The sequence below is a fragment of the Hoplias malabaricus genome, chromosome 3 (assembly GCF_029633855.1).
Source record: "Hoplias malabaricus isolate fHopMal1 chromosome 3, fHopMal1.hap1, whole genome shotgun sequence".
In the NCBI taxonomy this organism is placed as follows: domain Eukaryota; kingdom Metazoa; phylum Chordata; class Actinopteri; order Characiformes; family Erythrinidae; genus Hoplias; species Hoplias malabaricus.
In genome coordinates, this window is record NC_089802.1 from 35,254,426 (window position 1) to 35,273,403 (window position 18,978).

The 18,978-nt window shown below is 37.5% G+C and overlaps 1 protein-coding gene across 10 annotated transcripts in view; it reads left to right on the forward strand.

Moving 5' to 3' along the window:
- The window catches only part of pcdh15b (protocadherin-related 15b), a 323,490-nt gene that overhangs the window by 280,475 nt on the left and 24,037 nt on the right, over positions 1-18,978 (forward strand). For 9 of the 10 annotated variants that reach the window (XM_066663505.1, XM_066663496.1, XM_066663499.1 and 6 more), the window contains 4 exons: positions 4,127-4,342; positions 9,078-9,166; positions 14,866-15,042; positions 17,172-17,390. In XM_066663505.1, coding sequence (XP_066519602.1) covers positions 4,127-4,342; positions 9,078-9,166; positions 14,866-15,042; positions 17,172-17,390 — 701 coding nt within the window. Of the gene's footprint in view, positions 1-4,126; positions 4,343-9,077; positions 9,167-14,865; positions 15,043-17,171; positions 17,395-18,978 lie in introns of those variants that run through there. The other variant, XM_066663503.1, reaches the window with a different exon arrangement.

Here is an 18,978-nt window from a genome sequence, read left to right on the forward strand (position 1 = left end):
TGATCTTGGTTTTCTCTGTGCAAACGTCTTGAAAGTTCCTCTTTCTTTCACACGCGTAGTGTTGAGTTTTCTTCTCAAAGTGAAACAAAGGACACAGAGATCTAGAGTGGGGATTGATGTATCATTGTGTGATGGAGGTAGATGCAACACCAGGTCTCTTTCAGATCTCACTATTAGGGTGTGTTCAGACTTGTCAGTTTTGGTTCAATTAAAATGAAAGCTGGTTTTTTACAGTTAATGTGAACGCTCCGTTTCAAACTTTGGTGTGCATCTAACAAGCAGACCAAGACCACCTGAGTAGTAGGGTCTCAATGAACTTTCTAAACGAACTCTGGTGTGGTTCAAGTGTGAAAGTAATACAAACCTAAAGCATCTAAATAACCAAACAAACAGGGCATGAAGTCCCAGGATGTAAGAATAATTGCACCATGAGGGAACAGAGTGTGTTAAAAACCAACAATGAACTGAGGACAGACCTCCTAATGCCTTATTTTTGTAGCGCAGCTACTCTAGATTGTGCAGTGGAGGAATTTCTGGTGCTGTTTTGACTCCTTTATGCATTTTTCCATGTCTCACATTTCCAGTTTGTAAAACTAACTTCAGGTAAAAACAAACAACCCTGAGATGTGCATTAGCCGAACTAACAACTCTAATGACAAAATAATTCATACGTGTGTTTTTTGTTTGTTTGTTTTTTACTTATTTATTTTGATGGTAAATTAGTTATTGTGAAGTCAAACGTGTAAATTATTGTAAGTTTGTTCAATATTGGAAGGCTGTAGAGGTCAGAAACAGTTCAATATTGTTCCCTGTCCAGACCTAATAACTGAGTGTTGGTAGTGTCTCCTGCATTGGCTCTTTCCTCAAGCAGCTTCACAGCTTATAGATTAGACTAATCTACTTTCGAATCCCACTTTAAATAGTTTATTGTTGGGGGCAGCTGTTTCTTGGTCCATCAATTCTGAAAGAGGAGATGGAGATAAAAAGCAATGCATGTAATTCCACAGGATAATTATTCTGGCTATAAAACGAATTCTTTGTTCTTGGAGCAGACACATTGTTCCATGCTCTAGTACTTAGTATTGATGTCATCAACTGTTCTTGAAAGAAGACAAGGCCTGTTGAAGCCTTATTTGTCCCCTGTGCTCTCTAATAAGTGAATGCAGTTATTTAAGGAGCGCACACTTCAGACATTTAAGGGGAGATATTATACCTTATTATACCTTACCTATATATCTTATTAAACAAGTTAGAATAGGTCTATGGTCCATACAAAAAAAAGTTCTTTGCACAAAATCACTCTCACGTAAAACAATATCACCAGCTCTATTCTTGCTGGTTTCCGTCCCTTTCAGAATAAACCGTTTAAGGGCTCCGCCCAGCACATGCATTTATCTGATTCGGTAACAGCTGCAGTCCTTGAGGTGGAATAGAACAAAAAGAAGCAAACATAGCTTTTCTTTCTCCAGCTTGCAGATTTTGTCACCTTAAATGATGCAGTAGTTTTGTCCAGGTGCCTGTAACTTCTTCACTGTTTAAAGTGTTTAATAAAAACTTAAAATATGCCGGTGTTAGTGTTTTGGTGTGAATACAGTGTTTTAATCAATTTAGCACTTACAAATAACTACATCATTTTTTAAAGTGGTATGAAATAGCAACTTTCTAGACAGTATAAAAACATCAGTATATCTACACTTTTCACTTTTCAGTTTCAAAGTTTGGTTCATGACACTGTGACACTGCAAGGCTTTAAAGGTCGTGCAGAGCAGCTGCGCAGTGCACGCCACCTCTTCCCGTGGCTATTGTAGGTAGACTATTGTTCATTAACAATCTAACCTCGAGAAGAACAGCCACAATATATCACAATTTCAGCTGTCAATGGCATATATTTCTATTTTCTTTTAGTTTTCTTATATAAAAATACATCGCCAGATTGGGGGCAAAAATGAAGAATTAGCATGCAGTGACAGCACAAAGGAGCAGTCCAACTCAATACAGTGCCCACGGCTGAAACACAAGCAAACTGGTTGTCATACAGCCACAGAAGAGACAACTAGTTCAGCTGTTCTTAATTATAAATATATAAATTCTAAATAATAGTTTTTGTGGTGTTTGTTTCCATATGGTGTCTCCTTAGCCCTTTTCATAAAGATTAACTTATTGCTGATAAGTTTTTGCCATTGCCTTGTGATTTAAAAACTTCCACAATAAAGTTGCTAATGTAATGTTTTCTTCTGATTGATGAGCATGTCTGGAGCATAGCACTTCTGATTAGTCAGCATGCAGCTTTTTTGCGTTACTAATCTAGATACTCTCTGCCTCTCCTGTCCCACACTTAGGCAAGTGGTGGGTGCTAATTTCCCACCCTGCCCTTAAGTCACCATGCCTAATGCTAAGTGTGGGCTAAAATTCTCTGGAGTGATAGAGCTTCAATCTTAATACGGTTACGCCACCGTTGTGTCACGTTGGCATGCTGTGATCCAGAAATAATCATCCAAGATCAGTACTTGACCTTAACATCCTTTCATGTTTGAATGTCATCAAACCCTCACAACAGTGTTCCAGAATCTGATGTAAGAGTTTATTGAGGCAAAGAGTGGAAATACCTCCCATTAATACAAATGAAACACTGGATCTGCAAGGATCTACAAATTATAAATGTTAAACACATTTTTAAATGACTCTACTCTGCTGATATAAAGACAACTTGACAGACATGTTGCTAACTCAGTTTCACAGGAATTTCCTCAATCAATCCTGCACCATAGAGGCAATCAATTGATGCCATCAATTTGTACCTATATCCCACTCTGTGGCTGTAAAATAAAATCCAATCACCACTCAGCTTTATCTCCTGAGCCATGGGACCCGCCAGGACACCCTGGACCAACTGCAGGAGAATGTCAATTAGAGGATGTATTAGAAATGTCTCTGCTTGCTAGTTGATACATGTCTGCTTTAATAGGATTATAAGCAAAATAACATAATCTCATAGATGTTCCTCTCCCTCATGTTGAAAGTGTGAACTCCAGGACAGGCTTCAGCACCTGGTCACTGTCCCTGTTTGCTTGTTTTGTGAAAGCACTGTTTTCAAAAATATAAAGCTAGTTTTGTTCTGGATAATTGTAAAAAATGTATAATGTGCACAGTACTATGCAAAGCCATGGGTCTTCATTAATATCTTGTCAATAGAGTCACTAGGTAAACAGTGTTCATATGTCAGCATCAGGGGAAATAAAGGGGAATAAAACAGAAAGCAAACAGATACTTGCATGATTTGATGGTTTGTCATTGTCATGTCTTCTTCTCTTTAATGGAGATCTGCTTTAATATTATTAAAGAAATCTACAAAGTTCAAAGCTTTGAAGTTCAGTCTTAAAATTGGTTTCGCAAATTTGCCTTCCTGCAATCAAGGTAATCCCAAACACTATAGGGCAGCCAGTCCATTTCCTAAGTGCCCATTTCTACACAGCTCCACATCCTTTCACACCCATAGCACTCACTGGGTGGTCTTTCTAGCATAGGAAGGATGGACACAATCACTGTGAATTTTTTTCAGATCTATTTTCTAGGATTCTGAACAAATAGGAGGACCCTGGGACGACACTGTTTTAGATTAAACCAGAGCTTTTTAGGATTCTGAAATAACTGAAAATGAGGTTATAATAAATGTAATAGCATGAAATGGGTATCTTGAGGCAGATAATTTGCAGAAAAATGCCGTAAAAAGATAAATGCAATACATTATTTATTATTTAATAACCTCCCAGTATATTTGAAATATTGAATATTTTTAAAGGGTTTTCCCCCCCAGATTTATAATATTTAAATACCTTATTAAATGTGTAATTATCTTGCCTCGCACCAAGTGAATCTGCGTAGTCTTCAGCCCACTGTGATCCTGATTGGGATGAAGCAGCTACAGAAAATTAATGATGAATGAATATTTGAATATATAAATTAATACATGTTTAATTGTATACAAAAAAATTATAAAATGTATATTAATATGTAAAGCTTGGGTAATGGTATGTGACACATTGTTTTTAATGTGTGTGTGTGTGTGTGTGTGTGTGTGTGTGTGTGTGTGTGTGTGTGCGCGTGCGTGCGTGTGTGTATTTTGCAGGCCGTGGATAAAGACACAGGGAATTACAGTGCAATGCACTACCGCCTCATCATTCCCCCAACAGCAGATGGGAAGGACAGCTTTGTTGTGGAGCCCTACACAGGGGTCATTAAAACAGCCATAATGTACAGGAACATGAGGCGCTCCTACTTTAGATTCGATGTCATTGCCACGGACAACTTCGGACGGGGTCTGAGTAGCAGTGCACAAGTGGTGGTGAGTGGAGAGAGAGAGAGAGAAAGAGAGATTGTAGACAGGCCCGGACCGACCATTGGGAAAACTGGTGGATTTCCCGTTGACCTGACCTGTTATCTGGTCTGGACGCTTATGATGAGTTCAACAGCACAGTACGACTTGTGAAAACACAAGGGTTTCCATCCAAACATTCACAAATAAAGACATATCGGCAGAAAAAATGAGAAATTAATCGTGTTTCCATCCACTTCAATTTAGTGTATGAACATCAGATGACAGTTCCGTGATCAGATGAAACGATCATTAAACGAGGGAGATGAAGAGATTTGAGTGAGGTTTTTCTTTTATCAGATTTTTTTTACAGAAATCTATATCAAAAACAAACTTTATATCAAAAAGTCTGATTTAATGTTTATTTGTTGGGGCTTGTTTCTGCCGTATACAAGTTGCTCTTAATGTTTTGACAGGAAAGAAAATATATCTTGTGTGGTCTCTGACTTTTGCGCAGTGCTGTACATATGCACTAAAATACTGCTTATGAAAACAGAGTGGTTCTAAAGTGTGAAGAGGAGAGAAAGAGAAGGAGAGTCCGTTAAGAGTCTGCGGTCCCAGGGACAGCGGCTCAATCCGGCACTCAATCCCACACTGTGCCGCGTGTGCAACCAGCCGAAACATTATTGTTCATTTAGAACCTCACGCTCTTTTTCGCATTTCGTAATTTTTTAATATTGTAAATTTTCCACCTCATCCCTCTGTAAAAAAAAATAATATTAATTGTTATATTTGGGTGTTTTGCGAATTTTGGGCCTTTTATGTGCATTTCCATAATTTGGAAAACACATAGCGGCTTTCAACAGTGACGTAGCATGTAAAAATACATACATAAAAATGATCCACTCTCACTCACTCTGTAAAGCTGGTGAGTGTGTGATTAGTGCAGCTTAAATAGACAAAGAAAAGATGATCCCTGGAGCTGCTGTCCCAGTCTGGCCCTGATTGTTGATTTATTTAAAAGAGCAGGTTTTATATGCAAAAGTGAGAAAACGATTGAAGAAATTAACGTTTGTTGATTTTCTAAATGATAATTCGTTCATTTATTTAAATGAGACATCATTTCCATAAATAAGGCATTTTTGCCACAGATTTATTAGCTGTTTAGTGTATTGGAAAAAACAAAACATAAAATATGATATACATTTTGTGCATGCTATTTTTAAAACTTCAATTGATTTAATAATCCAGCATTTAACTTATGTGATGTTGCATATACATAGGTTTTTTTTATTTTTTATTTTTTTATTAAGTACTTTTTAGTGGTAGTTTCATGGCAAGTCTGAATGTGTGCTGATAAAATAAAGCTTAAGGGCTGTAATTTTGAATGATGCAACCCCAGAACCTTTGCGGTAAGTATATGAGGGTAATGTATGTGCGAAAAAGCCAAGTGGATTTTATCTGTCTTATTTTCTCCTCAATATTATTTAAGGTATTTCATCATTTGAGTTCAGTTTTTCTACTAAATTTGTCATGGATATTTCACATTTCCAAAGATCATTCCTAGATGGCACAAGATGTTTTATTTCTGAACTGTTATGTCCAATGTTAGTGGTCATTTACAGTGGAATTTACAGGCAGTTCCTGCATCTCTCACCAGCTGATAAAATCAGTTCTTACTGACCTGGACTTTACCAGAACAGGGAACTGTCTATTCATCAATTCTTAGGGGCCTGTGTTTTAGCCAGTCAGGGAATCAAACCCTGGTTAACAGTTTTTACCGACCCGTGCTTTACCCGAGCGGGAAATCAAACTCTAATCATAATATCTTACTGATCTGTGCTTACCTTAACTGGAATTTGAACCTTTTGAATGCTAAGTATTCTGCATAGAAAAGAGCAGGTTTCCCACTACACCAGCTACACATCACAGTGTGTGCTTTTGCCCTCGGTCTTCCGAAAAACTGATGTTGTATCTTGATTTGAGAAGTAATAACTGAGTAAAGTGTATTTCCCTGTTCTAACACCCTGTAGTCTCACTGCAATTTCAGCCTATCCTGCCTGTACTTCACATTGTACCTGAAGAATTAGACATAACCTGTCAGAAGCAGAGAAGACATGAGTAAATTAGAAATATTGCCATCTAGAATGGTACCAGCAGAACTCCCACACTGTACACTCTATACGGTGGGAGTCATACATTATTGGTCACTAATGTTACAATCAGTTTAAATGTACCTTTAAAGGTATAACAGTGGTTATAAAGTCCAGTTGTTTTCCCTAAAGGTACTTTTCATTCTATTCTCCAGAAGGAGAGGTAAATATTTGTAATCTTTCATTATAGAACTGTGTAAAATAAAAGAACATTATATAAGTCATGGAGATAAAATAGGGCATATGAAACCAAAGCAATTTTAAAATTTGCAATTAATAAATAATATGGTACCATTACGTTCATTAAGTAAAGTTACAGAAATTACTGTGTACCACCACTGTGACATTTTCTTTATATTTTTAAGAATTTAGAAAATTTCGAAACGTTTTATAGCACTCAGGAAAACTGTTCAGCTTTTTCTTTTTTTTTTTCTGAGCTTACTTTCTGAGCTATATCACTTGAGGACATTGTTTAAACCACACAAATCAATCTCCATCCTGAACTCAGCGTCTGGTGCCAGTTCTCATGCCCATGATTTTAAATGAATGTGCATTTCTTAACTGGACACCGGCAGGCATATGGCTGATGCCAGCTGGAAAGTCCTGTGGGTGATTGTGGTCGGTCGATTAAACACTAAGGCATCCAGCAACCAGTTCTACTAACTGCTGCTTAATGAAGCAACAGCATGAAGACTGTGGGACTCAATACTAGACGAGAGGGTGCTGGCTTTATTTAAGCTGAATTAAAGCTTCAGATGCAGCACACACCCCAAAACAATTTCCTTTATGGGATGTCCCATCATCTAAATAAAAACCATTCCATGAACAGACACAAATGGAGAAAATAGTCAGTCAGCTTTCGGGATCATTTATACTTAAAGGGAGTAAAATAATATCCTCTCCAGCATTGACAGTTTCTACTAATGCCCCTAGGAGATTCTAGTAGTATGTAAGCACAACACTAACACTGAGTCACTGAGTATACACTGAGTATATACTGAGAATAGTATATGGAATTGGTTCCAGATGAAACACAAGCATCTGATGCTGTTCCATTCTTTATTTGAAGCATGTAAATGATATTTTAACATGTTGTTTACTTTATAGAAGATTTATAGTGACCCATTCAGTTGGGAGGACTGGCCTAGAGCTGCCTTGTTACACTATGAATGTGTCTTCATTGTAAATAAGCTCCTTTATTAGCTAAGTAGTCAGTCTAAGTAGACTGGACTGCATACGTCCAGCCTTAAAATATTATTGAGACACTGGTTAAATAGCAAAAAGGCCACCACTTTGATCCCTTCACTTCATGCAACCACCATTTGCTCCCCTCAGCTCTCACAATCACCTCAGAGTTTACTTCCCTCAGCTCAGAATCACCTCACATGTCATCACTTCACATTAGCTCTCACAGTCTCCTCAGAATTTAGTGCCATGCATTCTGCTCCTGCGTTTTTATCAAAATTTAAAGTAGATGATAATTTCTTGCTACTCTTAAAGCTTTTTTTTTTTTTTTTGAGGTAAACTTTCATATTAACACTGAGGGGGGAAAACAACATTAAACAATTTCAGTCTTCTTCATAATAGAAGTCTCAACGCTCTGCCTCAGAGCCTGAGGAGGCATTCAATATTCTCTTAAAATTAAAAAAATATAGAGATCTCAGAGAAGCATATTTAAGGTATAAGAATTGATGGAGCCCACTTGCTTGGAGCGCACATATTATTTTTACATAGACCATGACTAGGTTTTGAGACGGGCCATAAAACTACTATAGACACTCAGTGATGTATCTAGAACTTTCTGAAATTGTACAAAGATACTCTTTTCACTGATTGGCTGTAACTCATACAGATGTAACTGATTGATTGGTTGACACTGTCAGTCTCCAGTTTTGTTTGTGGTTAATTTGACAATTGAATCTTTAATGTCAGCTTGTGAAATCTTAATAAGGGATCTGTATCTACATAACCCAAGAACATTATCTTTACCTTGGCATTGTTAATTTGGGATTTCAATATTTTTAGTCCAAACCAAGGACTCAATAATCAAATGTGTTTTTTATTAAAATACATGCAGGGTTTCTTTTTTTATTACAAACATAACCATAATTATAGCAAATGTTTTTAGGTGTGTTCTCTTACTTCAGGGAATTTTACAGATTTGTATATTTTTTAAATTCCTACATGATTTTGTCAATTGTTCAAATTTGTTTGCTGTGCAGAGGTGTACTGTAGAGAATCTTAGAGACTAAATATTTTTATAGTGATGTATCAATATTGTGAAAAATAATATTAATACAGTGTTTTAATAATATGCTACGATCACAATCTCTTACATCTTTAAATATTACACACCAACCATAACATGACAAAAGAGCAAGAGAATTAAACAAGAAAAACTGAATTACTGTGATCCCATTTTAATATTTGAATAATGTAGAAATAAAAAAAATGGTGTTCCCCTTTAAATAAAGAAAGAAATAAAGAAAGAAAGAAAGAAAGAAAAAAAGAAAAAATGAAAAGAAGAAAATGTGTCCCCAGATTTCTGATGAAGTGAATATTGCTCTCTTGTGCAGTTAATTAAGCAATTCACCTTCTGTTTCCCTTCACAGGTGTCTGTGGTCAACCAATTGGACATGCAGGTGGTGGTGTCTAATGTCCCCCCCACATTGGTGGAGCAGAATAAGGAGCAGCTGATTGGGTAATGACCTTCTCACGCACCACCTCCAATTGCTCAGACAAAGATGAATGACTGGAGTTATTACTCTCTGCCTCAAATGAAGTCATTTCAGTCAGCCACAGGCAGATTGAAGCTGTAATATCGAAATAAAGGAGTGGGAGCGCTCCGGACCCTCAGGGTGTGTGGGTGTGGCGCAAATGTTTGCACTGGAGAACGAATCAGTGAGTCGTTTGATTCTATCAGGCCCCCTGCTGCGGGGCGTCCGCCTGAAGAAGAGTGCGAAAAAAAAAAAAGAGCGGCTGCCGGCTTCAAAGAGAACAGTCAGGGGGGAAACTGTCTGTTCTGCTAATGGCTACAGGCTAAGCACTCAGCACCCCCGCAATGTGATCGCTATGTTTTCAGTCTTGGCAGTTGCCTGGAAAGGGGCTGAGGGGAGGTGATTGGAAGAGTGCCAGGGAAATACAGCAAAAGGCACTGGACCAACATCAGGCTGTGAATTGCTGTGGAAGGGTGGGGGTTGGTGATATCTATTCATTTGGTATTAGTATCACAATATTATATCTTAAATAATTATCATAATTCAAAAATCTAACCATGTTTCCCATTATTTACATTGTTACATTTTTTGGCCACATTTGCATGTGTGTTTGTAGGCTTTTACTATGGCTATATTCAGGAATAAATTGGATCTATTGATATTTTTAAAAAATCATTTGGCATAGATTAGATATGTAAACACAGACTGCAATATAAAACAGGGTGGGCCATTTATATGGATACACTTTAATATAATGGGAATGGTTGGTGATATTATCTTCCTGTTTGTGGCACATTAGTATATGGGAGGGGGGAAACTTTTCACGATGAGTGGTGACCATGGTGGCCATTTTGGATCCAACTTTTTGGGAATTTCACAAGAAAAACACTGGTGTGCTTGGTTTTTAACGTCATCCTGTTAAATACTCAACCACAGGACCCTGGAGCTATGTGACGGCGACACTACCTGTTGCACCACCATACTGCCAGAAAGAGAGAAATGCAAGACATAGCCTAAATTCAATACAAGACCTCTTAATAGATAAATAGATAAAACTCCTTGTTGGCAAGGTGGGTCCACATTTTTGGCTTTGGTAGTGGGAATGTGTAACAGACAGAACAAGGCTCATGTTTTCTCTGCCCTGTTTGATTGATTAACTTATTAACTTGGGCCAGTTTGGCATGTCTCAGTCCCAGGATGCTTCTTCCATTTAGTCATGGCTGTGTTCCTCAGCTGGGTGCCAACTTGCTGTTGTCCCTGGAGGATATCTATTGATCTGGTCCTTATTCCATTACACCCCACACAAGCACAGTGCAACCTAGCCATGGCTGTAGTACATCTGAAGCTCCTTTCGCTCTCTGTACACACACACACACACACACCAAGACATTCATCCTGCCCAGCCATGTACATGAATCCTCCACAGCACAGTGGGTAATTGGATGAGAATAGCTGTCTGCTCTGAGATGACTGTAGGGCTGAAGCATAAATTGTTTTTGTAATCAAAATTGCAGTGTGAAAATATACAATCACAACAGCTGAAATGTAAATATATTCCAAAAGTTTTATTTGGGACAATTTAAAGTAGCAAAAGTTTTTAACCACGAAAATGTATGCAAACAGTTAAGCCTGTAACAATAGCCTTGTAAACAATAAACAATAATATTGTCGTGTTAAGACCATTTTTTGCCACTGATCTAATGGAGTAATAATGCATTTACACTCCTTTAAAGAGCAATGAACTTTTAGCAAAAATGTATGTATTAAGAATATTCATACATTTGAAATATAATATAAAAATGTTTACATATTCTAAATGAATAAATCAAAAATATAATAATACCAATGTTTTCCAACAAATTAACATGACAGCCTCAGGCTTGAGAGACCAGAGAACAGAACAGCACAACTAGCTAAAATATTGGTAAAATTCATTGTTTAATTACATGTTTAATTAATTGTGATATTGGTTTGTGGTCATATCGCCCAGCACTAAGCCCTAGCCCTGTGCTGATGTAGACTTACTCCAGAAGAAAAGGACTTTGAACATAGTGTCTCATTTACTTTGTGCCAGTCTTTTCTTGTAGCTACCTTCTTATGAATGAGTGTGTTAGCTAAGGTGCGCGTTTGACCTGGAGGATCAAGGTATATTTAGATGGTGTAATTGCTGCTCTGATTGCTGTCCTCTGCGATTGGGCTAATTAGCAGCTTTTCCTGTGCGTTCTGATGCTGCAAGCCCTAATCATTACCATCTATTCCATGGTAAGTGTCTTTTGAGTGTGGTGTTCAGAACTCGTTGTTTTGAAAGGTATGGATAAAAAGACCAGTGGCTGGTTGCATAAAAAAGTGAAATTTTACATTAAGATTTCCCTTAAATTCCTTTAAAGTTAAGTGTGTTGCAGAAAAAATAAGCAGTACCTAAGGTCTTTTTTAAGGGAAATTGTCATAACCTTAAATGTTCCCTTAAGTATTGAGTGTCCCTTAAGTAACCCCTTAAAAACTGTTAAGTGTTGCATAAAGTTCCTTAACTCTCAGTTCCCTTAGAATTATTTAAGGGATGCAAAACCTCACCTTAACACTCAGAAGATGGAGAATGTGGCTGCATTTTTTAAGGTTTTTGAAGATGATCGTGTACCTAGGAGAGTTTTTCTAGACAGAGAAAATCCTCAAGACCCTCTGAGTGAAGAACAGTTATTAACAAAGTACAGATTTAATGAATTTGTGAACAAACTTTGAATTTGGCTTGTCACATATTACTAACATAGTTGCAACATTAGCTTATGTACAGCTTAATAGCTATGAGGTTAAATTTGTAAAACAATCAATCTAATACTAACTTTAAAATACCGCCAGTTTAAAAAAATATATTTTGTCTGCCACATTAATAAAAATTCCACATTCAAAAAATGCTAATTTTATTTAGACTTTCACCTCAAATAAATGACCACTTCAAATACACCTTAAAACCATAGACTGCCAATATATAAACACCATATTACAAAAAATTTGCCTTAAAAAAACTGCTTTTTTTTTTTTGGATTCCTCATTAAATTAATGCACTTCAAATAATCCTTAAAACCTTAATTAGACTACTAATATATTTGGACTGCCAGATTAAAAAACTTTTTTAAAAAAGTTTTTTCCCTGCAGTTAGTGTTGGATTGAAGTTGATCTTTTAAATTCAATTTCTTTAATTTTTTTCTTTTATTGTATTTTTCCAGAGAACATACTTTTCCAGTTTGTTTTTTGTTTTCCCCATTATTTTCCTTTTTTGTCTTTTTTTTTTTTTTTAAATCTAAAGGTATTCAGTGTTTGTGTATTTGTTGCTAAGTTGTCGTCATGGAAACAGTGGAACTTTCCTGCAACAAAAACCTCAGTCACTGCAGTAAATCCGTTACGGTTCTCCCTTAGTTAAGTGAAACGTCTGAGGGGTTTTATGCAACACACTTAAGTAACTCCCTTGGCTAATGGATAACCTTCACTTAGGTTTTTCCTTTAAGTATAAACCTTAAGGTGTTTTATGTACCCGGGCACAGGTTTGTAACATTAACCAAGGAGATAAAAAAAATCACATTACTTTGGTTATCTTCTTAATGACATTGGCTTGACATCCTCCTTATCCACAGCCACATAAAACAGTATTTTTTTTCATATATTAAAAGAATGCAACTTAGCCAAAACAATTAGGTCTGAGTTTTATACCCTTGAGGTAAGACACTGCTAGATCCAGGAGTCAATGCTGATACATGAAAATACACAATAAATATACCAAACAACAATAATGTTGATGCTAGAGAAAGAATGTTTTAATAAGGAAAGAATTAGTGATTACTTAAAGACGGGAGAGAGAGAGAGAGAGAGAGAGAGAATGAATCCTTAGTCTGCTTTTGAAGACAGTGAGGACCTCTGGTGTTTGGAGTGCTAGTGGCAGTTCTTTCCACTGGCAGTAATCTACTATGGACTTTTGGGTTCTAATTTTGGGTTTAATTTCATTTTTTGTTTTGCACATCTCATCCATTTATTTTTAATATAACTGTTGTTTACTGCTTTGCACTGAAAATTTATAGAGCTTTGAGTCCACACTGCACCAACCATCAAATTGCAGCCAGTGTGAGTGGGCTATTAAAAAAAAGCATGTGTTCTGTATTTAAGTTTTCCTCAATCATAAAATACTCCATTAAAGCCTGTGTTTGTTGTGCCTCAGATGCTATAAATGTTGTCTGTACAGGAGACCTGTTAAAAACAAAGGGATTCTGGCGTGCATAGACGGTTAGACTTTTTCAACAGAGACCTACCCACTGTATAGAATAAGACTTAGCAAAACACATGTGAGAAGGTATTTCTCTGAATAGCAATAAAGCAAAAGCATGCGCTGACATGAAACAGATAAAGTTTTAATAAAAAAAACAAACAATGTTTCAATAGGGTCATATGACCAGCTCACAGGTGGCTAGGGTTAATATGTAGGAACCAAACAAAGATCATATGGATCTGCATTTAATTATCCACTGCACTCTGCACCAATGTCAGCTCATTGGTGTATTACTAAAATCCTCATCCAAATGGAGCCAGTGTCACACAGTACCAATAGGAACCATTTCCCAAATGTTCAAATTTCATGGTTTTTGTAACAAACCAAATTATTTCTTCTCGCTGCAATGCTATAAAACTGTTTTATCTTAGAAGTACATAGACTTAAAGTATAATTTAAATGCAAAATGTTGATGTAGCAATATAAGTAATTGAAACTATACTAGACAGTGCACTCAGGAGAACTATAATACAACAAACAGCCAACTAACAAATGCAAAGTAGAAAGCTAATATCATCTTAAAACAAGAGATAACGGAGCAGCCTGAGTGAGTTTATATATATATTACACTAAATGATCACTGGATTAAGAACACCCTGTGTTTGTATTACACTCAAAGTTAATTTTATCAGCGCCACTGACCAATACAGAAGCACTTTGTAGTTCTACAATTGCAGACTGTACTCCACCTGCTTCTGTTGTAGGTATGAGCAGGTATGATTTGTGTGGTGGATCGTTCTCAGCACTGCAGTGACACTGACATGGTGGTGATGTGTTAGTGTGTGTTGTGTTGCTGCAGAAGGTTTAGACATAGCAGTGCTGCTGGAGTTTTTAAACCCCTCACTATCACTGCTGGACTGAGAATTGTCCATCAACCAGAAATATCCAGCCAGAAGTGTCCTGTGGGTGGAATCCTGTGTCCACTGATGAAGGACTAGAGGACAATCAACACACTGTGCAGCAACCGATGATCTGTTGTCTCTGACTTTACCCCTACAAAGTGGACCAACAGAGTGGACAGTGAGCCGACACTGTGTTTAAAAACTCGAGCAGCACTGCTGTGTCTGATCCAATCGAAACCACCACCACATCAATGTCACTGCAGCACTGAAAGAGATCTAGCACCCAGGTCATACCTGCTCTGTGAAGCTCCCGACCATTGAAGAGCAGGGTGAAATGGAGATATGAAACAAACAGGTGGACTACACACTGTCATTCTAGAACTACAAAGTGATCCTGTATGGTCAGTGGAGCTGATAAAATGGTACAAGGTACCATTCCTAATCCAGTGATCGTTTAGTGTTTTTACTCAGGTATTAGTATATATGCAGGGAGATGTCAGTCAACTGTTCTCGCTCTCTCTTTCTGCAGGATTCTAGAGCGCTATGTGCAAGACCAGATTCCAGATGGCAAAGTGGTGGTGGAGTCCATCGGGCCGCGTCGATACGGAGATACTTACGAGCAAGAGGACTACACCAAATCTGACCTCATGGTGTACGCCATTGACCCCATGACCAACAGGGCTCTCTCCCGACAGGAGCTGTTCAAGTGAGCTCATTTCTTTTCTGCTCAGCTTTTGGCCTAACCTTCTCTTGACTTCTGTTTGGAACTGCAACCGGCTGGAGGTTGGCATTTACTTCCAGCATTGCAGAGGTTCTGCTTGCAGTTGTACCCTCTCGTGACAGCAGCCCCAGTTATGCCATTCAACCTTCTGACAAAGAGTGAAAGCTGAAAGCACTTCCCTGAAGACCTATCCCTATCCCCCAAACTTCGCAACCTTACCTAACTACATCCTTACTTCCAGAGGCACTGTTGCTATGGAGTTTTTCTTCTGTAAAACTGAGCTATGAAACTTAATAATAGGCTGCAAGATAGGGTTTTGACAAATTAAGATTTTGGTAGTTGACTACTTATGTCAGTAAAGCAATAAGTGGTTCAACTACAAATATATATATATATATATATATATATATATATATATATATATATATATTTACACACATATATATTTAACCCCACTGTCAGTAAAATGGTGTTGAACTATTGCCCTCTTCAGGTTACATCAGTGACTGACTCTGTGTGGGTCAACCCTAAAAATGTGAACAAAAAAGCTACAGAAATATTAATAATCTTTTATTGTCAGTATTATTGATGATGTTATATAATTATTCAGCTCTACTGCACATGTGAACAAAAGTCCCAGTGCTGGCACAAGTGCCATTTATCATAGCCTCCACACAATTGCTAAAATTGTGAATATGTACACAAACAACTTTGTGTACATTGTTGTTCCTGCCTACAGTGTATTTGTTGTCATGTTGAGGAGTGTGATTCCAGGCCTGGGATGTTTTCTCATGCAAAGGCTTTAAGACTTTTTAGTTAATCCATAACAAGAATGTTTCACTTGTGACAGTAATTAGCTGGCTCCCACATCCAACATTGCCATGGCTTACGCTGGCTTCGCAAAAATATGCTCAGTTAGCATTCACCAAATGACATGTAAACTCAACCTTCCCTTAGACCCACTGGCTGTGCCTTTCCATGATGTCAGTAACTACTAGTCAGGAACTATTTATGAGAGGAGACAAACATTTTTCTTGGGGAATAAAAACACAATGTTATTAATGAGCTAAGGTCACAAATGGTCTAAAAATTACAAAGTAATATTTGGTGAAGATGGTAAGTAAGTTTCAAATCAAGTTTTAAGAATGTGTTTTACATTAGAGTTTATTTTGTTAAAATAAATGATATTAGTATTTGTAAAATGTTCATGTCCCGCTCTGGGTGACTGTCTGTGAGGAGTGTTGTGTGTTCTCCCTGTGTCTGCGTGGGTTTCCTCCGGGTGACTGTCTGTGAGGAGTGTGGTGTGTTCTCCCTGTGTCTGCGTGGGTTTCCTCCGGGTGACTGTCTGTGAGGAGTGTGGTGTGTTCTCGCTGTGTCTGCGTGGGTTTCCTCCGGGTGACTGTCTGTGAGGAGTGTGGTGTTTTCTCCCTGTGTCTGCGTGGGTTTCCTCCGGGTGACTGTCTGTGAGGAGTGTGGTGTGTTCTCCCTGTGTCTGCGTGGGTTTCCTCCGGGTGACTGTCTGTGAGGAGTGTGGTGTGTTCTCCCTGTGTCTGCGTGGGTTTCCTCCGAGTGACTGTCTGTGAGGAGTGTGGTGTGTTCTCCGTGTGTCTGCATGGGTTTCCTCCTGGTGCTCCAGTTTCCTCCCACGGTCCAAAAACACACATTGGCAAGTAGATTGGTGACTCAAAAGTGTCCGTAGGTGTGAGTGTGTGAGTGAATGTGTGAGTGTGTGTCTCCCTGTGAAGGACTGGTGCCCCCTCCAGGGTGTCCCCTCCAGCCCTGAATTGGAGAAGCAGTTACAGATAATGAATGAATGAATATTTGTAAAAGTATGTTTTAATAACCTGTTTGGGTCCATTTAAAATGAAAAACTATATCGACATACTCACAATTAGTACATTGTAATTTAACAAATTAATATAGAAAAATTATGGCAGATTTTATTTTTCCAAATATTAAACTCAGCAAATTAAAATAAATGTATAATTAACTTAACAGAAAAATGGCTGTTAAATTTTGCTCACTGTAAAGGATTTATTTATTTATTTATTTATGTATATTATTTACAGCTGTAGTGGAGATCAGCAGAATTTGTTCTGTTCCTGCTCCACCAGGTTTCTGGATGGAAAATTACTGGACATCAACAAGGAGTTCCAGCCCTACCTGGGCCAAGGTGGACGCATCCTGGAGATTCGAACTCCCGACGTTGTCCAGAACGTGAAGAAAGCCGTCCAGTCTGTAGGCTATACAGAGGGAGCCCTACTGGCCTTGGCCATTATCATCATCATCTGCTGCATCCCTGCCATCCTCATTGTCATCGTCACCTACAAACAGTGAGTCCAGCCTGATCAAGAAACAAAAAATAGTTTCTAATGTTATTCATTATTAATATTAAAAACAATTCATATGCTTAATTAAGAAAAGGGATATACAATACTTCCTCTGAATACTGAGTCTGAAACTATGTACGTGTGCATAACTTTACAGTAAGCTTTAACAGTAAGTATTATAAACATTATAGTAAAAAATGTTTTATTTTGTGTTGTTAATGGAATTTATTAGATGTAGAATTCAAGAATATGTTATGAGCACAGCTTATAATGCATTATATTTAAATTAATATTTAAAGTAATTTTTATGGGGATAATTTTTAATAGACATGGTATACATAGAAAGTGATACCAAAAAGCGCAACTTAAATAGCTATAAAGATGTAACATTCCACTTTATATGTGGCTAGAAAAAAGATGTTAACTTGGACTTACTCAGCTGATTATTAAAGCTACAAATGTTTGTGAGGTTACAGCATTAATTAATCAATTTTTAAACATCATCAATATAGACAAGTAATGAGTTAGCCATTGTTTCAGTGAGTTCCTGTGCATGAAAACAGCTGGCAAATACTCAGAGCAGACCACTATTCACATACTTAAACCAAAGGCAGATAAAACAAATGAATTATAGGCTTGTAAGAATTATTTCAGTTAGTAATAAAAAGAGGACATGGTACCGGTAGTGTCTATTTGCTAGGCAGTATTACATTAGCAACTTTGGTTAAAGATGCTAAGTAAGAGTGTATCAAGCAAATGACAAGCATTTCACTTACTGAAATCTTCTCTAGGTTTGAATACATTTCTCAGTGACACCTTAAATACTTTAATGGCTTGAAAGTGATTTATTTTCTACCTATCCACTCAGTGAAATGATAGTGGCATGTAGCATAGATAGAAATATACCACTGCAGACGCAGCTTCAAGAAGATCCTTAATGCTAGGCATGTATAGACCTTTCTCTAAAATTCACCATGGTAACAGCATAGAGAGCCAGCCTGTCTTCTGTTTATTTAGTGTGAAAGCAGATTAATTACTGCCACAAACCAGAGAGTCTGGCTGTTGCTTCGTTCAACAAATGTGAATGGCAGGGGCAACAATCATAGAGAGCAGGAGAGGTTGGAACAGAAGAGATAAGAGTCCTCCTGTAAGAGTCATCTCTTTACGAGCAAGCGGTAATAAAGAATAACAGCAAGAAGGTGAAGAGAAGAAATTACTAGGGGCCTGCTTCAGCTAGGCCATTAAAAAAATAACAGTCATGCATTGTGCTTTAGAATGATCCACTGAAGTAGTGCATAGTCATTCTGAAGTCTTGTCATGTCCATATTAAGAAATCCTAAGCTTAGTTTCTGAAAGAACAGTGTTATTAAAAAACAGCTACTGTTGTGTCCTTGGGTAAAAAAAAAAAACACACAATAAAAATAAATTAAAAATCGTACTCTGTGTTCAACACTCAATGTCATTGCTTATAATGTCAATGCTTAGTGTTGGACCTGAATATTCGACTATTCTGATATTCGTTTGCTACGTAGGTAATAATTTTTTGCTAAATGTAGGCTATTGATAAAGACAATGCTCCACTTCACTCATT